We start from the raw sequence: 26,298 nt of genomic DNA on the forward strand, positions 1-26,298 counted from the left end.
TCCCTCATTCTCTGCTATTCCTTCACGAGACACACTCCTCCCACCATAGGGTTCTGCAAGGGCTGGTCTCTCCGCTCAGAGTTGTCTGCACCCAGACATCCACATGGCTTACCCACTGTCTCGGGGAGGTGTCCTCACCTCCATTCAGAATGTCAGCTCACTCCCCTTTCCTCCAGCCCTGGAATTCCAGAGGAGTTCAGATTTATCACCCTATGTTTATTTTTTCCATACACTTAAAATCTTCAGAGATACTATCTAATTTACTTACTTCATGTTTATTATGTCTTTAGCACCAGAATTTAAATCACCAGAGAAAAAGAATTTTTGTGGGGTTTTTTTTTTTGGGGGGGGGTTGTTGAGTGACTGGAACAATACCTGGTACCCAATAAATGTAAGTAGAATAAATGTAGGACGTTTTAGAACCACTTACAAAGCTGAGACAAGGGAGGGAGTAGGTGTCTCCGGCCCTGGTACTAGTGCCTTCTTCAATAGCAGGAGTAGGTAAGAGCCATCCACTCCCACCTCACTCTCTCGCACTACGCAAGAAATCTGGGGCACCCGATTCCTGAGGAGCGCAGAACTTATACATAGCTCATCAGAATCATTGCCCTCCTCCCCAAACTTGAGGCAGAGATTTCATAACATGGTTTTGAGACATCTAAGGCTAGCTCCAGTTATATCACGTGACATCACAAACTTCTCAACCAAACTCCTCATGACAAGGAGAGGAATTTCTGTCTACACTGTGTGATTGAAAAACTTCTCAAAATTGGGGCTTTGTAACTTTCAGGAAACTTTAGGCTTTAGCTAAATGCCTATTTTTAGGAGGAAGTTATCACAAAACCAATGTTCAAAATCAGTTCCATGATTAGGAAGAACGTGGGCATCAAAACCCAATTTAAAAAGGCTACTTTGTGCCAAGACTTTTTATATGTGAGGCAATTTCCAAAAGATTTATTCCTTCCTGAATTTACAGCTACCTCCTTCACTAAGAAGTCACTCCTATACATGCCTTCATTTCTCCGTGGCACAAACCAGCTGTGGAGCTTGGGCAAACTACTCCTTTGGGCCAGTTTTCTTATAACAAAAACAGCCCCAGAGGATGTGTGTGTACCTCTCAGAACTTTCAGAAGATAGACATCATCTTCGGAAATCACATAAACGATAGAACGAAACCCCACAAAAGGCTGGGAGTCATTGCCTTAAGTGATAGCTAAGTATTTGCAGGCATGGGAAGAGGATTATCCATATCCTTTTTAACAATGTTATTCATCAAAGAAAATACTGTTTCATCTATTCACAAGTGATCGTTCAGTGATATGTCACAGTTTATAATATAGATGCATGCAGAGTCTGGATGACCCTACTGGACTGATCAAGGCCAGAATGTAAGCCCAGGGTAAAATGGACAGGCTCCCTGCTTCCATTTCCACAGACTAGGCCTAGATGCCTCGAGCTGCTCCCAGGCCTGAGGAAAGACGCTATCTGGAGGATCCCCATTTCAGAGAGAAATCCAGTGCAAAACTGACCAAGAATGGGTCACCAACAACTCAGGATCCACAATGTAACAGCAGCCACTATCAAGTCACCTAAGGGGTTTAGGTTCTTTTTAACAAAAACGTTCCTTTTTACTAATATCTTGGGGACCCTTTCTAGAATTTCATTTCCCAGTCATTTGTATAGTTCTGGGTGTAATTTGGGAAGAGGTTTCTTCCCATTGGCCTACAGATCCACCGAATGAGTCAAGCCTCGGAAATTTCCCTTACTCACACAATCCACACGCTCTTCCTAGAGGAAGAAGGTTCCCCTCCCATTCCGTCTCAGGTTCCCTATCTGAATAGGTACCTTCAAGGTCCCTGTAAGAGCTGCCAGACCCAACTCCCATGTTGCGAAGTCAGATGGCTCGTCCCTAACCAGAACGAATATCCACTTAACCACCAGCTGTCAATTGCCTTGGCCAGGGAAGAGGATGGAGTCTGCCCACTCCGTGTGCCATGACATACTAACTATTCATTACAAGAAGGAGTCCCGAGGGATGGAGTCTACAGAGCCTCAGAACTATGATGCAGTTTTCTGTGCTAATGGGGGAAGGGAAGGAGAGAGGAGTGTGCTTTTCAGTTACAAGAGATCCCACCCCCCAACTGCTCTACCTGTCAAGCTACAGGAATAGCTTCTATGGACAAAAGAAATCTGCTATGTGTGTACCAGTGCTGCAATGCATTTATTTCAGTTCTGTTCTTAGTTCCCCATTCTCTCAATTGTTGAAGAAAGAATGCTACCTGAAATGGTGTGGATTTTCAAAAACAGGTATTTTCTTCACCTGTGAAAATGGTCCCTTTCCCCTCTCAAGAAAGACAACTATTTTGTTCTCAAAAAACTAAAGTTGGGGGCTTCCCTGGTGGTGCAGTGGTTGAGGGTACGCCTGCCAATGCGGGGAGCGCGGGTTCGTGCCCCGGTCTGGGAGGATCCCGCATACCGCGGAGCGGCTGGGCCCGTGAGCCATGGTCGCTGAGCCTGCACATCCGGAGCCTGTGCTCCGCAACGGGAGAGGCCACAACAGTGAGAGGCCCACGTACCACAAAAAAAAAAAAAAAAAAACAACTGAAGTTGGTTCAGGCAAGTCTTTTTTCTGTGCGTTCTCATAGTAGGATATGCTGAGTATAGACAGAGGTTGTCATTAACCACAGCTGAGTTCTCTTATAAAAAGAAACCAATCTTCTTTCTAATTCATTCTTCTATGACCCCTAAATAGGTAAAAGAAAAACTAAGCAACCAGAATGTAGGGGCTGAGCTCAAACTAAGAACAAGAAAGTGAAGGCAGAATGTGTGCCAGGGACCAGGGGTTGAAGCCTAAGGAAGCAGGCCCACTGTACTGAAAACAGCCTCCAGACAGCATCTCCTCCAAGGCACGCAAAGATCGCACTCTTTACCCTCTTTTCATAAGCGGAATTCCACATTTCAGGGTGAAGAGAGACAATCCAGAGTCCTACAGAGAATAATTTTAATAGAATATAAACCTCCAATGGCTGCAAAGAGTTAAAAACACAGAAGGTTGAGCTGAAGGATTACCCACATGCACCAAATAAAAGATTAGGCTACCGAACCCAGAGTTAGCATCTCATGGCACATACATACCGAAGGAACACTGCAATTTAAAACCTTTGCCATTTGCTAAGGTACAGAAACAGTGGAATTTGAGCAGACAAAAAAAAAAAAAAATCCAACCAATAAAATAGAATTTAGTCTGGGAATGCCCTGGCAGTCCAGTGGTTAGGACTCCTTGCTTTCACTGCTGAGGGCCCGGGTTCAATCCCTGGTGGGAGAACTAAGATCCTGCAAGCCACGTGGCTCAGCCAGAAAAAATATATAATTTAGTTGAAATAGCAAAAAGTGCCAAAAATTTATACTGAAAGAAATGTTAAATTATCAGATAGTGTCATGAAGAAAGATGGTAAGTCATTGAGTCCTCTGTGAGGATCATAAATGTTGATAAAAAGAATGGCACAAAAGATAGGAAAACTTGATGGTCTCTTTTGTCAAAGTTCCCATGTTATTAAAGACACTCACCCTTAACTCTGAAAAGGATTATTTATTGGAAAGAAATATTGCAGGAAGTCTTCTTAATTCCTGCAAGACCAATTTATGGTTCCCTTGCCCTCCAAAATATATCTCCCATCTCTCACAAATTCTTTATCCTGACTCTTGGAATGACCTGGATTCCTTGATCCAAGGCCAGGGCTTATATTTTCAATGGATACAGTTCCCAGAGGGCCCTGGAAGCAACATGAACCAATGTCACCCTATAGTTTCTTATCAAGGGAGGGTGGCTACAAAGTCAACAAATTGAGGTGCTTCATTTGACATCTTATCTTAACATCCAGTTCTACAACAAAGCCTCATACAGGCCAGGAGGTAAGGCGCTCTTAGGTGAAATCAAACTTCCATGATATATCAGTTCACCAAAACCAACGGGTGATTCCAAGAAGTCTTTAAAGACTAATTACGCCAAGAAAGGAAACCACCTGCTCAAGACGCGGCTTTCTCAGGAAGATGGAGCTATTTAATCTTGGCAAGGGCAGCTGCTCTTCTTTCTGTGTTCTGGAACAAGGCACGAATTAAAGCTTTTACTTCACTGGAAGAGAACGCAGCTGCCAAGGGCCCTTTTCCATCTGCCCACCTGCAAAATGAAAAACACAATTTCTATTTCCTATTAAGTATAAGCCAGATTTTTTTTTTTTTTTTTGCGGTACGCGGGCCTCTCACTGTTGTGGCCTCTCCCGTTGCGGAGCACAGGCTCCGGACGCGCAGGCTCAGTGGCCATGGCTCACGGGCCCAGCCGCCCCGCGGCATGTGGGATCCTCCCGGACCAGGGAACGAACCCGCGTCCCCTGCATCGGCAGGCGGACTCCCAACCACTGCGCCACCAGGGAAGCCCTAAGCCAGATTTTTTAATTGCGTATTTGATCCCCAAAGTGCATTTGTTTAAAATGGAAATAAAACAAATTCTGGCATTCTTCCCCTTCTTTACGAATCTACCAGTCCGTATCTTTGACATCTTCTGCTGCTTGGCTGCATTTCGGTAACAGCATAGACAGACGAAGAGACCAAGTTAGGAAGATAAAACTGTTCTCCCTCATTCTATACGCACTAAGCCCGTCTGAACTTGACAATTATGACCACGTCCTCACATGGTTATACAGAGTAATGGGATCTATAACTACTTTAAAAAGTGAACCACAGGCAACACATTTTAACTGACAAAGGATAGGTATAAAAAAATACATATGAAATCACAAACAACCCCGTAGAATAAAGGGTAAAAAATACGAATAGCTCAGAGATACAGAGAACAAACCAGTGGTTACCAGTGGGGAGAGGGAAGCGGGGAGGGGGAATCTAGAGGTAGGGGACTAAGAGGTACAAACTATTGTGTAAAATAAGCCTCAAGGCTATATTGTACAACACAGGAAATACAGCCAATAATAACTATAAAGAGAGTATAACCTTTAAAAATGTGAATCACTATATTGTATACCTGTAACTTAATAACATTGTGCATCAACTATACTTCAAAAAGAAAAACACACAGAGTCCCAATATAAAAAAAATATAAACAGGCATTTTACAATAGAAGAAAAATGATCACTAAAAAGATGCTCAATGTCATTAGAATTTAGGGAAATATAAATTAAAATGACAATGAGCTACCATGTCATAGCAACTAGAGTAGCAAAAATTTTAAAGTCTGATAATACCAAATACTGGGGAAAATGTGAAGCAACAGGATAAGCCATGAAATATGCATCTATAAAATAAATAAGTCATGGGCAGGGATGTAACATACACATGAGGAATATAGTCAATAATATTGTAACAACTTTGGTGATGGATGGTAACTGATCTCACTGCTGTGATCTTTTCATAATGTATAAAAATATCAAATCACTATGTTGTACACCTGAAACTAATATAATATTGTATGTTAACTATAACTCAGTTTTTTTTTAAACTATGAAATATTTATATAATGGAATATGATACAGCAGTGAAAATGAACTGCAGCTACAGATACCTTCACAAAAGAATTTTCTGAACAAAAGAAGCAAGTTATAGAAGACTCCATTTAGGGATATGTGCAAATGTGGTAAAACTATAAAGAAAAGCAAGGAGATAAATAACGCAAAAGTCAAGATAGTGGTTACCCCTCTGGTGAGGACGATTTGGAAAAGGGTACATAAGGGTCTTCAAAGGTAGAAGTAATATTTTTCTTAAGCTGAGCAATATGTACATGAACATTTATTTCACTCTTTTTATTTAAACTGTGAATATATGTTATATATACTGTACTCTTTCATATGTATATTTTATAATTTTTAAATGTTTAAACTACACAACTGGAGATAGTTTCCTTGGTTAAAAAAATTTTTCTCAATTAGTTATTATCCTTATATTTACTGAAATCTCTAGGAGGAAAAAAAATCTTCCTAGGCAGAAGAAAAGAAGCTGAGATATATCAGGATTGTAATTTTTCTCATAACAAACAATTAACGATCATTCTTGGGCTGCAAGAGGGCCCTTTAACAGGAGAAAGAAAAATTCTTATCTGCTGCCCTCTGGAGTCTTACCTGAAGACGTAACTCACTAAGGACTTGTAAATAACAAATGAATAAATCAAATTTTATACTAAATGTAGTTAGAGGTATTTTGATGTGATTTTTTTTTTCAAGCAAAACAATCTCATTTACCTTGTTTTAGAATGGATAGTATTTGCTGGGAACAACTCAGACACATCTAGGACAACTAGTCGAATGTAATTGGGCATCTATAATAAACCAAGCCAAAGTAGATAGACAAGTAGCTATAGGGATGAATATGGACCTTAATGAGGTGAGTTCCCTATACAAGGTATGCATGCTTGTTAAAAATATACCAAGGGCTTCCCTGGTGGCGCAGTGGTTGAGAGTCCGCTGCGGGTTCGTGCCCCGGTCCAGGAAGATCCCACATGCCGCGGAGCGGCTGGGCCCGTGAGCCATGGCCGCTGAGCCTACACGTCCGGAGCCTGTGCCCCGCAGAGGGAGAGGCCACAGCAGTGAGAGGCCAATATACCAAGACAATAATAAAAGCATCCAAGGATGTATCACTAGCCCACATCTATCCTGTTTTTGCACAGTATTAATGACCTTCACACACTCAGTATGATACGACATAGCACACAATTACAGAGTACAGCAACATTAACTGATGGTATTGAGAGAAAACACCATCTACTATATTTAAGAAAAGATGAATCCTTTCTACGTGTGTGGTGCTGAATCTCTAAAACTACTTTACTCCCTGTAGAAAAACTGCTGGTCAATCAAACAATGGTTTGATGTTGAATATTCTTACGGATAAAAGTCGCTTCTCTGTTAACATATCAAAGCCAATCTTAAAATGCATCCACTGTTCATTAAAATGGGCAAGAATTTCCATCCAGGTGTCAGATGGTTGCACTCCTTGTAAGTGCAAGAAGTACAAGATCATACGTGCAGCATGACAAAACAACACTTTCAAGACCAAAATAATAGAAACAAGAAGTCTTTACGTTATCAAATATGAGAAAGTGGTCATGAGATCCACACTATGACAGACCATGCAAAGGCCCCACCTACTGCTACTCAATATGGAACTTTCCTGAGTAATATTAAGAAACAGAGAGAAGCACTGCTCTCAATAATACTCTTTTATAGCTGTGAAGAGATATATAAATCCTATAGAAGGCTTTTACCCACCGATCCCCAATTTCTTGCAGGCTGGCTTGTAACATTATCATCAACTCTTTGAATGGCATCCATTTTGGCACGTAGACCGGAACCTCTTCTTGATATTTCTTGTTCTTGTTTTCTTCAGACAGAGGTGCAAATACTTGAGGTCCTTCATCCATCACTGTTTTGCATAAGGAATACAATCTATCACCATCTTCAGTAGAGATGTCCTGGTTTTGCACAAAGGGAACACAACAGAACAGAATTGGGCCAGCTTAGTAGTAAGTAAAAAGCAGATCTTTGGTGTATTACTATTCAGGGGGTCAGCCACAGCAAGCTGTTTTCCAACCAATGTAGCACACCTTACTGGACACCAGATTTCATCAGTTCTGACAATACTCCTAAAGCTAGAATGACACAAAACATGTTTCAACAGATCGTCGGTAATTTAGTTTGCCTGCATGAAAAAAGCCATTTCTCCAATAGAATGTGGTGCCGTTTGCTGCAAAGCAGGGAGTGTTATCCCAAGGGTTTAGCCAATCTATACTTTAGAGGTATCAGCTGGCAGAGTCCAGGCAACTCTCCTGTAGGATCACACATATAGTCCCAACCTCACCAGTGTGTTGGTAAAGTGGTACCTGCACAAGGCTGCATTTCACTTTACTAAATTAAATTATTTACTTCACGTACATGTTAAGTATATATGACTTCATACTTTACATTTTGGGAGCACTGCCCCATTTCCAACCTCCTCATTCATAATTTACACGGATGCTAGGTGGAGAAGCAGCATAATCCTACTTTCTTATATAGGTATGAAAGACAGAGATTAGCAAGTCTCCAGCAAAACAGAATTAAGATAAAAGTGAAAAAAATAACAGTATAATGAGTTAGACATGAAACATGAACAATTTCTTCTACCATCTGTGTTGACTAAAAAAATGAGACTTCAACATCACTTCCTTAGGAAAGTGACAATCTGGAACAAGAACTGCAACTCAAGTCTGGTGAGATGTCTAATGGCCCTTACCTCTAGGGCAGTGATTCTGCCAATGATCTCAGAAATTGTTGTACTGAGTAAAGTCCCCATAGCCTTGCAATATATGTTCACTGGCAGGACATCCTGCCACACAATTCCAAGTCTCTTTAGTTGGTGCAGTACCTGTCAGAAGAATACAGATATTTACATGGAAGAGAGATTGTTACAACTCACATTTTTCTAGATTTACATTTATTGTGTGCATGCCTCTGTGTGTGTGTGTGTGTGTGTGTGTGTGTGTGTGTATGGGAGAAGAGGTATTATATAACGGTGAGGTAAAGTAATCAAGAACATGTGCTTCTTGAATATTTCACCCTAGTGATATCTCTGCTAGATGAAAAAGTGACTTATTCTGAGGATGGGAAAACTAGTAAAAAGATTAGTCACTTAGGAAAGAGAGGCATTTTTCTAAGATGAAAGATAGTATTTCAAATTTCCCAAACCTAAGTTCCTGGGTTAAATACTTGCTATGACAGACTTATTATTCCCATCACTAGTGGCTTGATGGGAAGATAGCTTTCTGTTGACTTGGTGGGGTAGGGGAAGGGAAAGAGAGTAAACAAGACTGTAAAAGGTAGCTACATTTTCCAATGCGTGTTATGGGGAATGAACTGAGCTACCTGTTACATACTCTTTGCCGCTTAAAAATCAAGGTGGGGGGCTTCCCTAGTGGCGCAGTGGTTGAGAATCCGCCTGCCAATGCAGGGGACGCGGGTTCGTATCCCGGTCCGGGAAGATCCCACATGCCGCGGAGCGGCTGGGCCCGTGAGCCATGGCCGCTGAGCCTGCACGTCCGGAGCCTGTGCTCCACAACGGGAGAGCCCACAACAGTGAGAGGCCCACATACCACAAAAAAAAAAAAAAAAAACAAAAACAAAAACAAAAAACAAAAAACAAACAAACAAAAAAACAGAACAAGGTGGGGAGCATCTAAAGAAAGAGTACAAATTCCAGAGGCAACAACAGCCTCCCACCTGTCGGACTGCTTTACTTGCTGCAGAATAATTGTCCTCATCGTCCATGTTTGAAAAGTTTCTAGCACTTGATAATCTTTCCAGAAGTTCTCCTTTCTGTGCCCGCATTTGGGCCAAAAAACACTCTGTCCCTATAATAAGAAAAGAGAATAAAGAATTCTAAAAGTCGTTCAATTACACAGTGTAAAACCAGGGTGGAAGAGGAGAGACAAGCATGAAACAAATATCTGATTTTGCCTATTTCAAAACAACTGCTTGTTAGATAGATAACATCATAAGGTTGCCCTCAGTTACTAGAGACATCACTTCTTGGACGGTCCCTCCACGCCTACCCTCAGGATAGTAAGTCGTTTCCAACAGTTTGTCCAGAGTCAGATAAGAAAAACTGCTTATACAGTAGAAGTAACTGCTTATTTTTCTGATATATCTACACCACCTAAGGGAAAAGTCAGGAATTGAAAAGCTAAGTAAATCATATAGATTCTCTGCTTTTCTTAGGCTATCATTGTTGACTTACCCCACATTTCATTTCTTTTGATTTTTAATAATCAGAAGTAAAGCTAAAGGAGGGGGAAGAGAAGGGAGCTAGTTTGAGGTTTTGCAAAAGAATAAGCACTGTCATTAGTGAGCTCTTACCAACAATGCTAACAGAATTGTCACACTACATCTTAGTACGTGTCACTCTACTGACATAACTCTGATTTGGTGAATTCACTGCACACCAGCAATGCAGTTTGGAACACTAATGTAACACGAAATCACATCATGAAAAAGTGACGCTTTCAAAAGACTGCATTCACTTTATAAAACTAAATAACCGGGAACACCTGCAAATTAAATGCCCTCCCACTTTCCAATACAGCTCAGGACCACCACCTAATTTCTAACTGCTGCATTCATAAATTACAAAGATTCTAGTCTGATAAGCTGCAATATCAATATGCTTCCTAAATTTAAAGTATCAGTTACCAAGTCTCCTGAAGCCAGGTACAAGATCCACAAAAGTAGTAGTGCCATCACACAGAATGGGGGCAAGACGTAATCTGAACTGATGCCCGAGGGTCAGCAAGTGGTGAGCAATATACATACAGTTGTTGTGGTGAATGGCAGCCAACTGGGGCAGTTTTTGAAGGTTCTCCCTAGGTCAGGAGGAAGTGTAGGAAAAGAGAGAAATCTCCTGTTATTGAAGTTGGGGTTGATGAAAAGTTACTTTTTTAATGTATTTCTAGGTGCTTCTCACTGTCTACTGTATAAATGCTGTACATAACAAGGCATAACCTCATCACTCCCACTCAGTCACTGAGGTTGTTCTGCCTGCATGGGACCTTATCCTTTGAAACTATCCTAGTGATTAACAAAAAAGAACAAGGGAATCAAGATGTTTCCCTGTGTCAACTCTTTATACTAGAAACCTGGCATAGCTGTACCTAATAATTCCCTTGAAATCCAATACTGATAAGTCTGTGGAAATACAGGTTTGCTTCCCCTTTCTCCAAATTCCCATTTCATTTGTATAATGAAGCACTCAACTATTTTCTAATTCACTAGTTTTCAAAGCTGGCTACAGATTAGGGTCACCTGAGAAATTTTAATATAGAGACGCTTAGACTTCACCCCAAACAAATTAAATCACAACCTCTGAGTGAAGCCAGGACATTTATATGTTTTAAAATCTTCCCATGTGATTTTAAATTTTCATAAAAGATTGAAAATCACTGCTCTAATTCTTCTGCACGTATTAGTCTACCTACCCAGCTTGGGAAGAGATCTTGTCCTTATACCTCTGCTACATATCCACTAGCAGTCATTCAATTAATACTTCCTAGTTTGCTAATTCAACGTCAGGCTAGAATATACAAAATTGGAAACTAACAATCTAAGACAGTTGTCCTCACTTTGGGCTACATATCAGAATCATCGTAGGGCTTTAAAAAACAGAGATGTGTTGAATCTTAAACCATACCTATAAATCAAAATCTCTAGGGGTAGGGCCTAAGCAAATATATACTCTTAAAGGTCCATAAAAGAGTCTAAAATACTGCCAAAGCTGCAAACTCTAATCTAGAACGGTGGTTCTCAAAGTGTGGTCCCCTGAAAAGCAACATCAGCATCACCTGGAAATTTGTTAAAAATTCTAGGCTTTACCCCAGGCCTACTGATCAGACACCTCAGGCATGGGATCCAGCAATCTGTAGTTTAACAAGGTTTCCCGGTGATTCTGACACACACTGAAGTTTATAAACCACTCACTGGTCTAGCATAAAGTTCCCAGATCATACAATGGGGAAAAAGAGGCAAATCTAACTCCACACCAGTGTGAAAAATGTTTCTAAGCATGAAAACCCCTAAGCCAACTGTCTCTGAATCCCCAAGGACGTGGCTATTAACTGACCCGAAGGTGTTTTTTTTCCTTTACCTAAGTAGAAAGTGAAATAAAAGTTTTAAGCCACGGCAAAGAGAATACAAATTAAAATGTTTACAATAAATAAGGTGTCTTTTAGAACAAAAACAATAACTGGCCCTACTTAAAAACATCTCAATTTTTCAAAAATCTGAACTAAAAAATACTACAAACAATAAACTGATTTTTTTCTTCGAAACCAGAGTCCTTGACTAAGGAATAGCTTTGTTGACATATTATTTAAAACATTTGTAAAAGGTGTCCAAAACACTTAATTTGGATAACAGAGAGAACTCCTGGAGGCTTAAAGTTATGAGTAACTTCTCAGATTAATATTAAGAGAAACCTTTAAAAACCAAGACATTAGGTAAATACAGCTTAAGATTGCTAAAAGCGGCTGATCGACAGTTAAATAGCAATCTCTTGTAGTATTAAGTCTGCAAAGCTATGAATGCCAAGGGAAAATGTGGGATGTTTACTGGATAGCAATATGGAGTGATGGATGACCTTTTTGTTTTGTAACCAAATAAAGTGAGGCAGTTCTGCAAATACCATCAGTAACAGGGTAAAGTCCTTTTGAGTCTTTAAATCTGTGTCACCTACTATACTGCAAGATTATAGTACCCTTATTAATTTATTAATAAATGACCAATGCCCTTCAAACATGTAATGTAAATGTTTACTGCACTTTATTGTGAATTTTAGTAACCAATTATCTTTGGTGGGAATATAAAATTACTGGTTTTAACCTGTCTCACAAACATTTTAGACCTACAATATTACACAGAAGTCAGACACAGTGGCACATACTTGTGATATGTTGGTACAACATCATGGAACAAATGGAAGATATTCCTCACTGAGTAGAAAAGTTGAACAGCACTAAAAGGAAAACACAGTTTCAACAGAAATGCAGAAGGATATATTGGCAATGAGAAAAAACATTCAAACTCAGTGCACCTGAAGTGAGAGTCAGCAGCTAAAACTACAGCTGGAGAGAACAGCTGCCTTGGTCACTGCTGAGAACACCATTCCTCTACATGGCATAGATTCTCAGCTGGTATTCACTGACTAGACTGCAGGTCTAAAAACCTGGACCCATTAATAAGATTAAGAATAGCAGCATTCAACCCAAAGCCTCTTTTCCATTTATCAGTTTGTGTTCTGCCAGTACCCAGAGTACCCCTTCAGTGACAAATGGAGCTAAGCCTCAAGCAAATGTCACCTCCTCACTGACACACTGTGCAAAGGGCAAGGTATCAATAAAGGCACTCACTGGTGCTGTCGGAACCAGCCTGCCTTTCAGCCTCCACCTTCCCTCCTTCTCACCCCAATGCAAGGAGATGAATCAACATTTCTAGGATAGAATCCAGCCTCAAGTTTTCTTGCCCTTTAAATCTGGTCTTAGAACACCTAAAGATTATTATTAAAAAGCACTTAGGAAGAGCAAATATAAGGTTTGTGTAGCTTACTTCTACATAAGAATATCTTAAACTATGTACCTTGAATACATCACAGGAATTTCACAAATAATTTTTTAAAATTAGTCATGGTCACTATACCCCAAAACACTGTTACAACTTGATTACTATGATACCTGACTAAATTATTTCATGTTATTTTTGTTGCATGTGTTGTTGTTTGAAGTTTGATAATAGGAAAAGTGAGTTGTTGTAATGTAGTTGTGTTTTTGTTTATCCTGTTAAAACTATTTTTTTGGTGGGAAGAATGTCCATAGACATTCAGTATACAAAAATATTGTTTGGGGGCTTCCCTGGTGGCGCAGTGGTTGAGAGTCCGCGTGCCGATGCAGGGGACACGGGTTCGTGCCCCAGTCCGGGAAGATCCCACATGCCGCGGAGCAGCTGGGCCCGTGAGCCATGGCCGCTGAGCCTGCGCGTCCGGAGCCTGTGCTCCACAACGGGAGAGGCCACAACAGTGAGAGGCCCACGTACTGCCTATATATATATATATATATATAGATAGATAGATAGATAGATATATAGATATATAGATATATAGATATAGATATATAGATATATAGTTTGGTATTCTCTTAGGAAAAATTGCCTTGCATCCCTAACTTCTGGTCTGGTACATTTCAGGTGAATGCCATGTAATGAAATAGTCACTCCTATATTATTCTGCCAAAGGAGTGCTTAATTCCTTTTACATGTATTTTTCTTCCTACTTAGATTTAAAACTGGACGGACTTGTGAATATAATGATTCATTAAAGTCATGGAAGTATCTTATTGAACATGTTCTTTCTAGAGCAGAATGAAATAAAGGGGTTAGTTTGTACAGGGAGATAAAAACTGCAACTCCAGAAGCCCATCGGAAGACGCAATTTAAGTCAAGCCCTAACTGAAACTGTTTTCTACTATGAGGATGAAAAGTAAAAATACTACTACACACAGATCCAAATTAAAGAAGCTTTTGTATATCTGCTCTATAATCAACTTGGGCTACTGGCTACCATTTTCTCCTCAATTTATAAAGTTTAGGCATAGGGGAAGAGCCTACTAAACAAAAAGAGATTCAGTACAAATGTGCAAGTATATGGATTAAGTTTGGGTACCTTGAATACAATATTGATTAGAAGAAATCTTCTTGAAAGGGAGAAATCAGAACTTTGGTGCATTCCATTCTTTTCCTTCTACCTTTGGCTGCCCAACAAACTATTATTGCTTTAAAATTAACATTTAAAATGTAAATTAATTAGGGCCTAGTTTCAAAAGGTAAAACGAACGTTAAGCTAAAGGGCCAGAGCATGCTGAAACAGATGGTACAACTATCACTAAGTCCACCACCACCAATACTGATAAACATCTGAGTATTAATTATTTCCCAGGTAGCACTCTAAGTTCTTCACAAGCACTTTCTCATGTAATATCACTGAAGTCAAATAAAGTTAAAAGTAAACAAAAATTAAAGGGCTTTTTGTTAAAAGTGATGAACAATTTTTAATGTCAAACCCATTTGTCCATCCATACAATGCTTTTATTTCTCATACCTTGTCGTAAGGTTGTATGTTATTGTAAATAAAAGTTAATTATCAATACATACCTGTGTACTATATTATTCTCTAGGGGAAAAAAATTAACTAATAAGATAAGAAAACCCAAAGAATTCTAGTTAATTTTCTCAATAAATGTCTGGTTTAGATATACATTTAACCAAGTCATTGCCATTTTCAGAGGACTCAGAACTCGTACCATTGATCACTGCTAGTTGTTGCCTCCAGTAAAGTCTGATAGGCGAGTTCCATTAATTTCTTCACAGATTCACTGATGCGGCATGTGGGCAAAGAAAAGGAATGTTGGTCCAACGTATTTTCAGGCTCTAAATTCATCACTTCGTTGTACTGAGTCGTGGACACTTTCTGTACTTGTAGCTTGTCATCCTCAGCAGGACTAGGTAAATCTGGCACACTTATCTTAGAAGCAGGAGTAATCTAGGAGTCAAATACAGAAACAAAGAAAATGCATTGTCCTCAGAATACTCCAAATGCAAGCATACAGTGAGGAATAAGATACCAGTTGCTTCCATGATGATTAAGCTGTGGATCCACAGAATAATTAAAAGATTTGAGTAAACATGGCAGTACTTTGACGACTACTCAATCGTGGGTGAAAGCACGTCATAAGAAATAAGCAATCCCGGGCTTCCCTGGTGGCACAGTGGTTGAGAGTCCGCCTGCCAATGCAGGGGACACGGGTTCGTGCCCCGGTCCGGGAAGATCCCACATGCTGCGGAGAGGCTGTGCCCGTGAGCCATGGCCGCTGAGCCTGCGTGTCCGGAGCCTGTGCTCCGCAAAGGGAGAGGCCCGCAAAAAAAAAAAGAAATAAGCAATCCCGTTACCGTGCCATTCTTCTAGTTCTTCTGTGCACTATCACTCTTGGTGGAAACAGCAAAGCTGTGAAACTGGCCCAAGATTTTAGGTAAATGAAAGGACCTTCAAAAATCCTCTTTCTCAGATTAGACTATTAGATTAACACACACCAGTATGACTTGTGTTCCACTGTCATTAAACAAATTATTTCCCACCGGAAACATGTGTTGGCTTACTCAAAGAAACAACACATTCAGGCTAGCTTATACTGCTCTTAAAACAAAAACCAAAAAAGCTTCCCTAACATTTATTTATACAGAATGAAAATTCCCAGACTTGGTCGAGACTAAAGGAAAGAACACTAGGCTTCTAGTTTGGAAACATCAGTGATATTTTCTACCCTAACTTTTAACAGAGTCATTTAACCTCTCTTGACCTCAATTTTCCCATTGTAATATGAAGAAACTGCACTACAATAATGGTTTTCAAACCTTGCTTCTCAAAGATGCCTCAGGGGCCAATAAAAGGAGAGATTAAGCAGGCGGAAGCAGCAGGTTCCTACTGCAAGAGGAGCAGCTCTGCTCTGCACATACTGGACCTCTACGGAAAATTTCTGACAGAAGAAGCTCCAAGTCCAATAAAAATGTCTACGTCATCAGACTTGCCATCTGTAAAATGGTATAATAATGTCTACTTCATAGCGCTGTTATGACATTTAAATGAGAATATAAACATCACAACTGGGAGAGGTGCTACTGGCATCTAGTGGGTAGAGATTAGGGATGCTACTAAACATCCTACAGGACAGGCCCCCAGAGCAAAGAATTATCTGGCCGCAAATGTCAACAGTGGCACTGCTGAGAAACTCTGATCTAGAGGAAGCTACATCATCAGGATTTGGGTACTTGCGGGGAAAATACAGTCTTATAAAATGTCAGAACTAGTTGAATAGGGAGTTCAGAGATTATCTAGTTCAATTCTGTCATATTACAGAAGATGAAAATGAGGTCCAGCAAGGTTAAAAGATTTAGCCCAGAGTCACAAAGTGATCTAGTAACAATCCTATTTATAACAAGGAGTTATAACAGAGTTAATGGGATATATATTAATTCATTTACCAAATATTTACTAAGTACATAGTAGTATGCACCAGGTATTTTCTTGATGCTACAGATACCACAGTAAAACAAAACAGTAAGGAACAAAACAAACAGGAAAAAAAACAAAACCAACTCTGCCCTCATAGAGCTTATTTTCTAGAGGGGAAAAATAATAAATAATTCATACAGAATATTTACTGATAATAAGTGATATGAAGAAAAATAAAGCAAGGAAAGAGTACAGGAAATAGTGGGAGGTCACAATCTTAAAAGAGTGGTCAGGAAAGGGCGCAAGTCTGTGGTAATATTCCAAGCGGAGGGAAAAAGAGGTTCAAAAGTTCTGCAGCCAAGTCGGCCTGGCAAACGAGCAGAGTGACTGAAGAGGAATGCAATAGGAGATGGAGTCAGGGAGGCAACAAGAGGACAGTGCACAGGAGGTCGTGCAGGCCACTGCAAGGCTACTGGGTCTTTCTCTGAATGAGATGGGAAGCCACTGGATTCTGTGCACAAGAGTGACATAAGTGATATTCACGTGAAAAAAACCTGCAGCCCAGTTCCCGGTACTGAGTACATTTCGTCTCCCTTAACAACCCAAGATTACATCAAAATGTGTTAATATCTGTGCACCTCAAATGGCTAATTTAATATTGTACTGAAGTGGACACTATAACAGGGTACCTACCCCCAGGAAAATGGAGGTTGACAGAAAGGACAGAGGGAGGAAGAGCGCAGTCCTCTCAGCGATAACAGATAAATGGCTGAGGAATTTTCTATTAAGGGATTACTTTAGTGTGTGTCTTCTTTTAATCTAAGTAACACCTTACATTTGTCAAATATTATTTCATATATGTAAGATGTTAAAAAAAAATACACAGAATTATCTAAGGTCAAAGGAGTAAATTACTCTCAATGCAAATTAATTTGTCCACGGTTTTTACAGATAATTGTTTATACCATACAAAGATCACATCTTTTTGTTTGTTTTTATTAAGCTCAAAACTAGCACCTCTATGAGCGTAAGCAATAAAGTCAACATTTCACAACAGGATATAATATCTGGGTATAACAATACCTGTCAAGAAATTGTGTACTAAAAATTCAAGTGATAAAGTTGAGAAAACTCTATAGGTTGATACACTCTCTGATTTCAGCAACAGTAATCTATTACATTCATGTAGACTTTTTTAATTTATACAATGCTTTTATGTGCATTATCTCATCTGGACCCCACAATACCCTATAAAAGAGGTAGGAATTAGTACCCCTTTAAAGATGAGAAAACTAATGTTTAAGAAGATTAATAACTCGCCTCCATGAGCTCAGCAACTTGTCAGTGCTCTTCCACTGTACCATAATCATCTCAAAAATGAGCTGCTTCCTAATACAAGGTAACAACACCCTGTAACCCCCCAATACCTTCACAGTGTTGTGAATTTCAGAGGTCATTAGGTTTCTAGCTGCCACAATCACATCCTGACACTTCTTGTTAGCAAAATGAGAATTGATGTTACGGGCATATTTCAGCAAATCAGTAGTATTTCCTTTTAAAAACCTCATCTCCTTTAAGGCATTTTCAAATTCTTCAGTGGACTGTATGACCTGAGAAAGAAATGCAAGAGAAAAAAAAGGAAAAGAATCAAATGCATATGTTCCTTTCCATTATTAAAATTTCAAATCCAATGTATAGGAAAGCACAAGGACCAGCTGGTCATTTAAGTTTTAGAAAAAACCATCAATTACTAGGTATAAAAATATTATTCATTTTTTCTAGCCTTAAATTCATTAGGAAGAGTATCTTCATTAGAAGTTTTTGACTCTGCTTAGTAAAGGTGCAAACATTTTAAAATAAATAGACAGTAGGTCCCCCCTTATCCTTGGCTTCAGTTACCCACAGTCAACCATGGTCTGAAAATATTAAATGGAAAACTCCAGAAACAAACAATTCCTAAGTTTTAAACTGTGTGCTGTTCTGAGTAGCGTGATGAAATATTGTGCCGTCCTGCTCTGTCTTGCCCAGGATTTGAATCATCCTTTTGTCCAGCATATCCATGCTATATACACTACCTGCCCACTAGTATAGGAAAAAACATAGTACATATGTGGTTCAGTACTATCCACAGGTTCAGGCCTTCGCTGGGGGAACTGGAACGTAGCCCCAGAGATAAAGGGGGACCACTGTGCTTACTGTAGTGTTTGAGGAAACACTAAAAAGAAGCCAAAAAGTAAAGCGTCACATAGTAGCTACTATAGCTGACACAAATAGAAAAACAATTGTTTTTCAAAAGTATCTTACTAAAGAAAATGTACTTAATAACAAAACATACTTCCCCACCCAATCAAAAGGTAGGAAGCCAGAAGAGACATGAAGTCAGAGGGAATTTGCCTCCACACTTTATGAATAATTTTCTTAAAGACGTCACTGAAGAACAAAAGAGCTCCAAGGTAAACAAATGATACCAACAGGAACCTACGGTCTCTTCAAACCTTCTGCGACACCTCTACTCTTACCTCTTCATACTGCTGTAACTTGCTGCTATTTGTTGGGATAGAATAAACCAAACAATTTTTAATGAGGCACTCGGACAAGTCCTCCCAGATCATGTCACCAAGCATCTCAGCCAATACGATCTTAGATGTTTTTTCATTTTCTACGTCAGCATCAAGAGGCAAATCTGAATTCAAAAGAAAAAGTTTTAAACAAGAAACTATCCACAGTCTGGACATATTCTCAAATTCCCTAGTTTTTTAGAATTCTTTAATTTTCAGATGACAGGGAAGAAAACAGCATGAATAATTCTATAGCTATCTCAACAGACTACATGGGAAAAGCATGACACACAATTATTATTTTATTTTCACTGCTCAAATGAATCATCTGCACTGTATGACTGCCTGTTCTCTATAACAATAAGGTATTAAGCTATCTATAATATAATCATCTACTGCTAATCTACAGATCTGATTATATGAAGCACTCAGAAGTTCTGCATACCAAGTTGAAACTAGTTTAGAATAAAGTCCAAGTTCTCCCATAATAAATATACTTTTTTCATTTCTGCAAAGGATGTGTTTATCTTAAGTAAAATATCAATAAACACCTTACATTATAGTATAATATCTAGCCTACCAAACAGGATACTTCAGTATCTCTTCCATGGTATATTTTATGGTGGCTTTTTCTAACACATTTTGAGAGAGTTATATTTAGAATATACCATTAATTAACCAAACAATATATAAGAACCTTAAAAGAAAGTGACCATATTACCTCAGAGCCTTGAGATATCTTACAATATCTGAAGTCTAGGCCTGCACTGTCCGATATAATAGCAACCAGCCACATTTTGCTACTGAGCACTTGAAATGGGGCTGGTGTGACTGACAAACTCATTTTTTTTTTAATTTTACGCAATTTCAAATTAAGTTTAAAAATGGAAGCAACGGTGTGTGGTTATAAAGTGTAGCACAAGGGAGCCCTGTGGTGATAGAACAGTTCTGTATCTTGATTGTGGTGGCAGTTTCATGAATCTACACATGTAATAAAATTGCACAGAACTATTCACACACACAAATGAGTGCAAGTAAAACTGGAGAAATCTGAATAAGCTCTGTGAATCATAACAAAGTCCATTTCCTGGTTCTGATACTATACTATGGTTACACAAGATGCTAACATTGGGGAAAACTGGGTGAAGAGTACATGGGACCTCTGTACGTTTTTTGAATTAAAATTTTAAACTAAAAAAAAAAAAAAAAAGGAAGTAGCGTAAAATACTTTTCTGTTAAACACAATTTTGTTGCTTTGAAAAGACTATGCCTCACTTTAACCATCGCACCATGTAAGCTATTATGTGTACTGTAGTGCTCACATCAGGCGTGTGTATCACTTCTAGTATTTCATATAAACACATCTTCGATGTAGTCAGCGTAAACAGATTCATTCCACTCGAATGACTTTGTTTTCCTACGCACCAATGTAACATTGTAATGCATTTATTTGAATATTTTGCACATACAGCACAGGTTACAGTGATACCTACAATAAACTGAAAACAGTAGTAAAATTGAAACGCTTATTATTTTCACTATGATATATTTTTCTAGCTTAAGAAAATGACTATAAACAAACTTTTAAGTTTAAAACTAAGGTACACTATTGATGCAGAATCAAGTGAAAGTGCAGAAGCTAGAAGAACTGGTAGAACAGTAAAGGAAAATATAGACTGGAAGAAAATATGCCACAAATTTTGCAATAAATGGCAGCTGCAGCTTGCTACAACAGAGCAACCCAAAACTTTTCTTGCTGTGCAAAAAAATTTTTAAGATGATAAAGCAGACAATATTAAGAGAAATTTCAACAAATGCATTAAGAATTTGTCAAGTTTCCTCTCAAAGAAGAATTGACAAAATTAGTCACCTGAAATCACAATTAAATGTCCAACCAAAAATGTGATTTTAAGGGGATCTGAGCTTGTAAATTTAGCTAGAGATAAAATGACTTGGTAAAATCATTCCATACATTTTCTCTGCGTGTAAATTTTGTTAGCAAATTTAGGCTGGTTTTTAAACAATTAATTAGGGCACTTATCCATCTTCTCCTATTGACCAAAAGAGCTTGATTATCAAAGGGATTATCTGTAATTTGAAGAGTACCTAGAATGTAGCCACAAACCTTATGTGCCTGATGGTGGCCTTTTTAGTGGAAAATCTTTAACAACCTTTCAAATTTCTTCTACAACTACTTGTATGTTCAGAGTCTCTATTTCTTGGTAAATTTTAGTAATGTATACTTTCTAGAAAATCATTCATGGCAAAAGCAAAATATGCTTGCTGTGACAAAGCTAACACCACTGAAGTTTACAAAGAAAAAGCCTAATTTTCCCTCTCCATACCCACAAGCTTCTCTCTCTCTCTCTCTCTCTCTCTCTCTCTCTCTCTCTCTCTCTCTCTCTCTCTCTCTCTCTCTCTCTCTCTCTCCCCACCCCCGCCCGCCCAAGTAAGTAATCTCTCTCTGTGTCCCAAGTAACCAGACTTAAGAGTTCGGTTTCTATTCTTCCTCCCTTACATTAATAACACACACACACGCAGACACATGATATAGACTAAACTGTGTCCCCCACAATTCATACATTGAAGCCCTAGTCCCTAGTGTGACTGCACTCGGAGACAGGGCTCGCCTTTAAATAAGTCATAACGGTGGAGCCCTAATCCACTATGACTAGTGTCCTTTTAAGAAAAGGAGAGACACCAGGGATGAGCGTGCAGAGAGGAAAGGCCATGTGAGGACAGTAAGAAGGCTGTCTGCAAGGCAAGGAGACAGGGCTCAGGAGAAAGCAAATCTACTAACACCCTGATCTTGGACTTCCAGCCTCCAAAACTGTGAGAGAATAAATTTCTATTGTTTAAGCCACACAGCCTGTGGAACTTTGTTATGGAAGCCCTAGCAAACTAATATAGCATTCTTATATGGGGCTACTTCCTTTTTTATAAAATGGGTTCATGCCACAGATTTTACACGTAACTTTTTTATCCCTTAAAAATAGATTGTGGCCATCTCTGAGGTCACTATATCTAGCTCCACTTCATTTCTTTTCAATAGCTGCACCATTCTTCAAATGATGCACATTCCAGTATGCAAGTATATACAGTACTCATACATGCAAACATATATACTGTTGATATCACATAGTAAGGAATTAAAAAGTGGGATACCTGGGTCAAAGCAATGTATATTTTAGCATAACTATAGAGCTGCAGATTACTTTCTAAAAAACTCACAAAAGCGATGAACGAGACTGCCTTTCCATTTTCTTACCGAAAGTGTCTTACACAGATCTTTGAATTCTGTCAACCCTAGGGGTGGAAAGTTCTACTTTGATGGTGTGATTTCCATTCCACTATTAGGGAGATTAAGCAATACATATTTTTACGTTTATTAACAACTTGCATCTTTTCTTCCATAAACTGCCTATTCATATTTTTTACCCTTTTTCTGTTATTATGTTCTCTTTTTCCTTGGGAAAAAAATCTTTATATTAGCTCCTTGTCTGCCAATGTACTGCAAATATTTTCTCCCAGTATAATATTGTATTTTGACTTTGTTTATGGCATTGTTTACCAAACAGAATTTAACATTTATATGTAGTCAAATTTATCAATCATTTCCTTTATGCATTCTGAGCTTCCTGAGAATATTCAAGTCTTCTTGTAAATTTTCTTCTAACATTTTTATTATTTTACCTTTTGCATATAGGGATTTAATTTATCTGGAATGTATCTCTGTATGAAGTACGAAGCAGGAATCTAACTTTGTCTTATTCCATATAGCCAATTTTGCTAGCACTATTATTTATAAACTATCTGTCCCAATAAACTGAAATGTGACTTTGATCAAATGGTAAATTCTCATTTATTCTTGGCTCTACTTCTGGATGCTTTTTCAATTCCACTGATCTTCTTATGTCAAGAACATAGTTTTAATTATAAAGTTCTCCAACTAGTGTTTTGCAAATCTTTATTAGCAAGTCTCATAAATATATTTTTTGATGTAAGCTCTAGAGTAATTAATTTGTCAAGTTGGAAAAATATATAACAAGAATCTGATTGGGAATGTATTAAGTTTATACATTATTTTGGAATGAGTTGACAATTTTTTGAGACTGTCTTCTAATCCACGATAGCCTCCCCTTACTTTATGCCCTCAATAAGTTTTATGCTTTCCTTTACATGTATTCTTCCCATTCTTATTAAATTTATCTTTTAAGAATTTCATAGATTTTGTTGCCATTATAAATAAGATATCTTTATATTTTAATTTATAACTGATTGTTACTAGTTTGGAGAGAAACTGATTTGTATAGATTTATACTATACCTAGACAACTTAGTAAATGTCTTACTAACTATTAAAGTTTTAGTAGTCTTTTGTTTTTTAGGTATACAATTACATCATTTACAAGTAAAGATAAATTTTTCTCCTTATTTTAATATTCATACTTATTTTCTCTTCTTTGCATCAGCCATAACCCCTAAAACAATGTTAACAAATATTAATAATAATGTGCATTCCTGACTTAAAACTGATTTTAATGGAAATAAAGTTTTTAATCCTTTAATAGATGCTTGTTGCTGGCTTTTTAGAAGCAATTAGCTTCCAAATTAATTACTTTAAAAAAAATCAATAAAGTATAACATAATTATGCAAAGTGGTCTATTATACAGCTCTACAATTTACTTCATTATTTCCCTATTCTTCAAGATTTTATGACTTTCCAGTATTTCAATATTATAAGTAACATTGTGATGAACATCCTTATACATAAATGGTTTTATATATTTAAGATTATTTCTTCAAGGCAGACTCCTAGAAGTTGAAACCTCGGTTTAAAGGATATAAACATTTTAAGATGTTTTATATATTTTGCCAAATTATTTCCAAAAGAATTTTTTTTTCTCCTCTTTTAAAAGCTCCTTTGCTGTTGGTACAATGATGCTTAGTCATACAGAAAACTCGGGAGAAAAAAGTACATATTTAAAGGATGAAAAGAGCATAAAACCAAAGACAAACATAAGAAGAAAGGAAAAAATCTTTATGAAGTTTCAGAATAACTAAAATCCAAAGAAAGTAGAGGATTCCAAAAAGAACTAAGGCCACAAAATATGATTCTCAGGTTTTATTTAGGGCAAGAAGATGAAGGAAGGGAATACTGACTGAAAGATATTACAGAGATTAGAAGAACACCTAGCAACAGTGAGTTGTCTTCTGCTCTGAATATCCTAGGTACTAAGAAAACTTACAAATAAAACACTAGGTTGAATACTTAAATGGACCAACGTCAAACTGGAAAGAGGTTTCTACTAGAATTCCCCAGAGCACCCTCTGATCTCGCCCTATCCTAGGTAATAGTACCATCACTGACTCAGATTAAACTGTAAGAAAACACGATTATCAATTATGCATTCGACATGAAGTAGAAAGGATAGTACACACACTGTAAAATTTTATCAAGTAAAATTTAACAAAGATTAATGTTGATGCCAAAAAATCAAGTACAAGATGGGAAAGCAGCAGTTTGCACTGAATGTATGACATAGGATTTTCACTGACATCAAGCTCAATAAGTTAACTGTGTAATAATAGCCTTTGGCTATACTAACAGAAGCATGAAACTGAGAATGAGGGTGTGAACACTCCCATACTATTCTGAATTGGTTCGGACTATACTTAGAATACTTTGTTCCGTTTTGAACACCATACTTTAATAAAAGGACTATGGAAGAAATGGAATATATTCACAGAAGATAAGTGAAGATAAGAGGAACTTAAAAAACTATTTCATTAAAAAAATAAAACTAAAGACGTTTTATATTGTTGATAAGATGTAGGCAACATAATAACAGCTACTATAAAGAATTTGCAAGTCTATCATGTGTAATAAGAATCAGACTTCTATATAGCTCCACCTACTAGAAACAGCATCAGTAAAGCAGATATTACAGGGCATATATTTTGAACATTTTTTTTTTTTTTTTTTTTTTTGTGGTACGCGGGCCTCTCACTGCTGTGGCCTCTCCCGTTGCGGAGCACAGGCTCTGGACGCGCAGGCTCAGCGGCCATGGCTCACGGGCCCAGCCGCCCCGCGGCATGTGGGATCTTCCCGGACCGGGGCACGAACCCGTGTCCCCTGCATCGGCAGGCGGATTCTCAACCACTGCGCCACCAGGGAAGCCCTTGAACATATTTTTTAAACAACTACCCTAAAGATTTAATTTCCAAAATGGCCATTTTGACAATAGCATTTAAGAAAGAAGATACAATTTTTTTAAAAAACCAACACACAAAAACTTCATAGTCCTTAGAGTTGTCCAGGTAGGATGGAATGCAAGGGGAAGTGAGTTCCCTCTCACTAAAGGTGCTCCGGTTTGTTATATGACCAATTGATGGGAGTGTTACAGAGGAGAGTCAAGCATCAGAGATATCTGTATTGAGTCACCTTTCTAGTTCCTTCCAACCCCTGGATACTTTGCTTACAACTTTTTTTTATATCTAATAAAAATAAGGGTGTCTTATCTCCCTAAGTAAAGGAATAAGAAGAAAACTACCTTGGAGTTTCGTAAGTTATGCAAGTCTTAACATTTTTTATTCTCTGCTGTCAAAACTAGAAAGAATTCCTCGCTCTACATATAAATTATTTATATATAAATAAAGAATGTATGTGTATAACTGAGTCACTTTGCTGTACAGCAGAAATTGGTAAAACATTGTAAATCAACTGTACTTTGATTAAAAAAATAAATTATTTATATATAAATAAATCATGTGACTGCCAGGAAGGCATACAAACAATAGCAGCATTTCTTTTTTAATTTCTCCACAGCAAGAATGCTTAATTTGACTATTCAATAAGACAACTGAGAAAAGCAAAAAGAAGGTAAGTCAAATAGACTAAAAACAACAGTACTATAACAAAACACCAGAAGAAATTTTACTTTTAATAGTGTGACAGCCAAAAAATGATTCAAGCAACACAGAAACTATTTCAAGGGTGAATATACAAAGATCTAACCAGTAGGCTGAGACGGAATGAAATTCATTGTGTATGTTAAACCTATTTTGTTGATATCAACTAGGTTGATGGGGATTTTTCCCATCAAAAGATGTAAAACAGCGCTTGGTTCATTTCTGCTTCTCCTGTAACTAAAGCAAG

At 38.1% G+C, this 26,298-nt stretch overlaps 1 protein-coding gene across 1 annotated transcript in view; it reads right to left on the reverse strand.

Moving 5' to 3' along the window:
- Positions 1–3,574: 3,574 nt before the first annotated feature.
- ZW10 (zw10 kinetochore protein) overlaps positions 3,575–26,298 on the reverse strand; it is a 32,035-nt gene continuing 9,311 nt past the window's right edge. Inside the window, exons 8-16 of the mRNA XM_059068593.2 lie at positions 19,101–19,264; positions 18,009–18,191; positions 14,876–15,114; positions 12,469–12,540; positions 10,227–10,396; positions 9,258–9,388; positions 8,275–8,406; positions 7,272–7,474; positions 3,575–4,177 (exon numbers count right to left, since the gene is read on the reverse strand). Coding sequence (XP_058924576.1) covers positions 4,057–4,177; positions 7,272–7,474; positions 8,275–8,406; positions 9,258–9,388; positions 10,227–10,396; positions 12,469–12,540; positions 14,876–15,114; positions 18,009–18,191; positions 19,101–19,264 — 1,415 coding nt within the window. The 3' untranslated portion in view covers positions 3,575–4,056. The remainder of the gene's footprint in view (positions 4,178–7,271; positions 7,475–8,274; positions 8,407–9,257; positions 9,389–10,226; positions 10,397–12,468; positions 12,541–14,875; positions 15,115–18,008; positions 18,192–19,100; positions 19,265–26,298) is intronic.

The sequence above is a fragment of the Kogia breviceps genome, chromosome 7, assembly GCF_026419965.1.
Source record: "Kogia breviceps isolate mKogBre1 chromosome 7, mKogBre1 haplotype 1, whole genome shotgun sequence".
Classification (NCBI taxonomy): Eukaryota; Metazoa; Chordata; class Mammalia; order Artiodactyla; family Physeteridae; genus Kogia; species Kogia breviceps.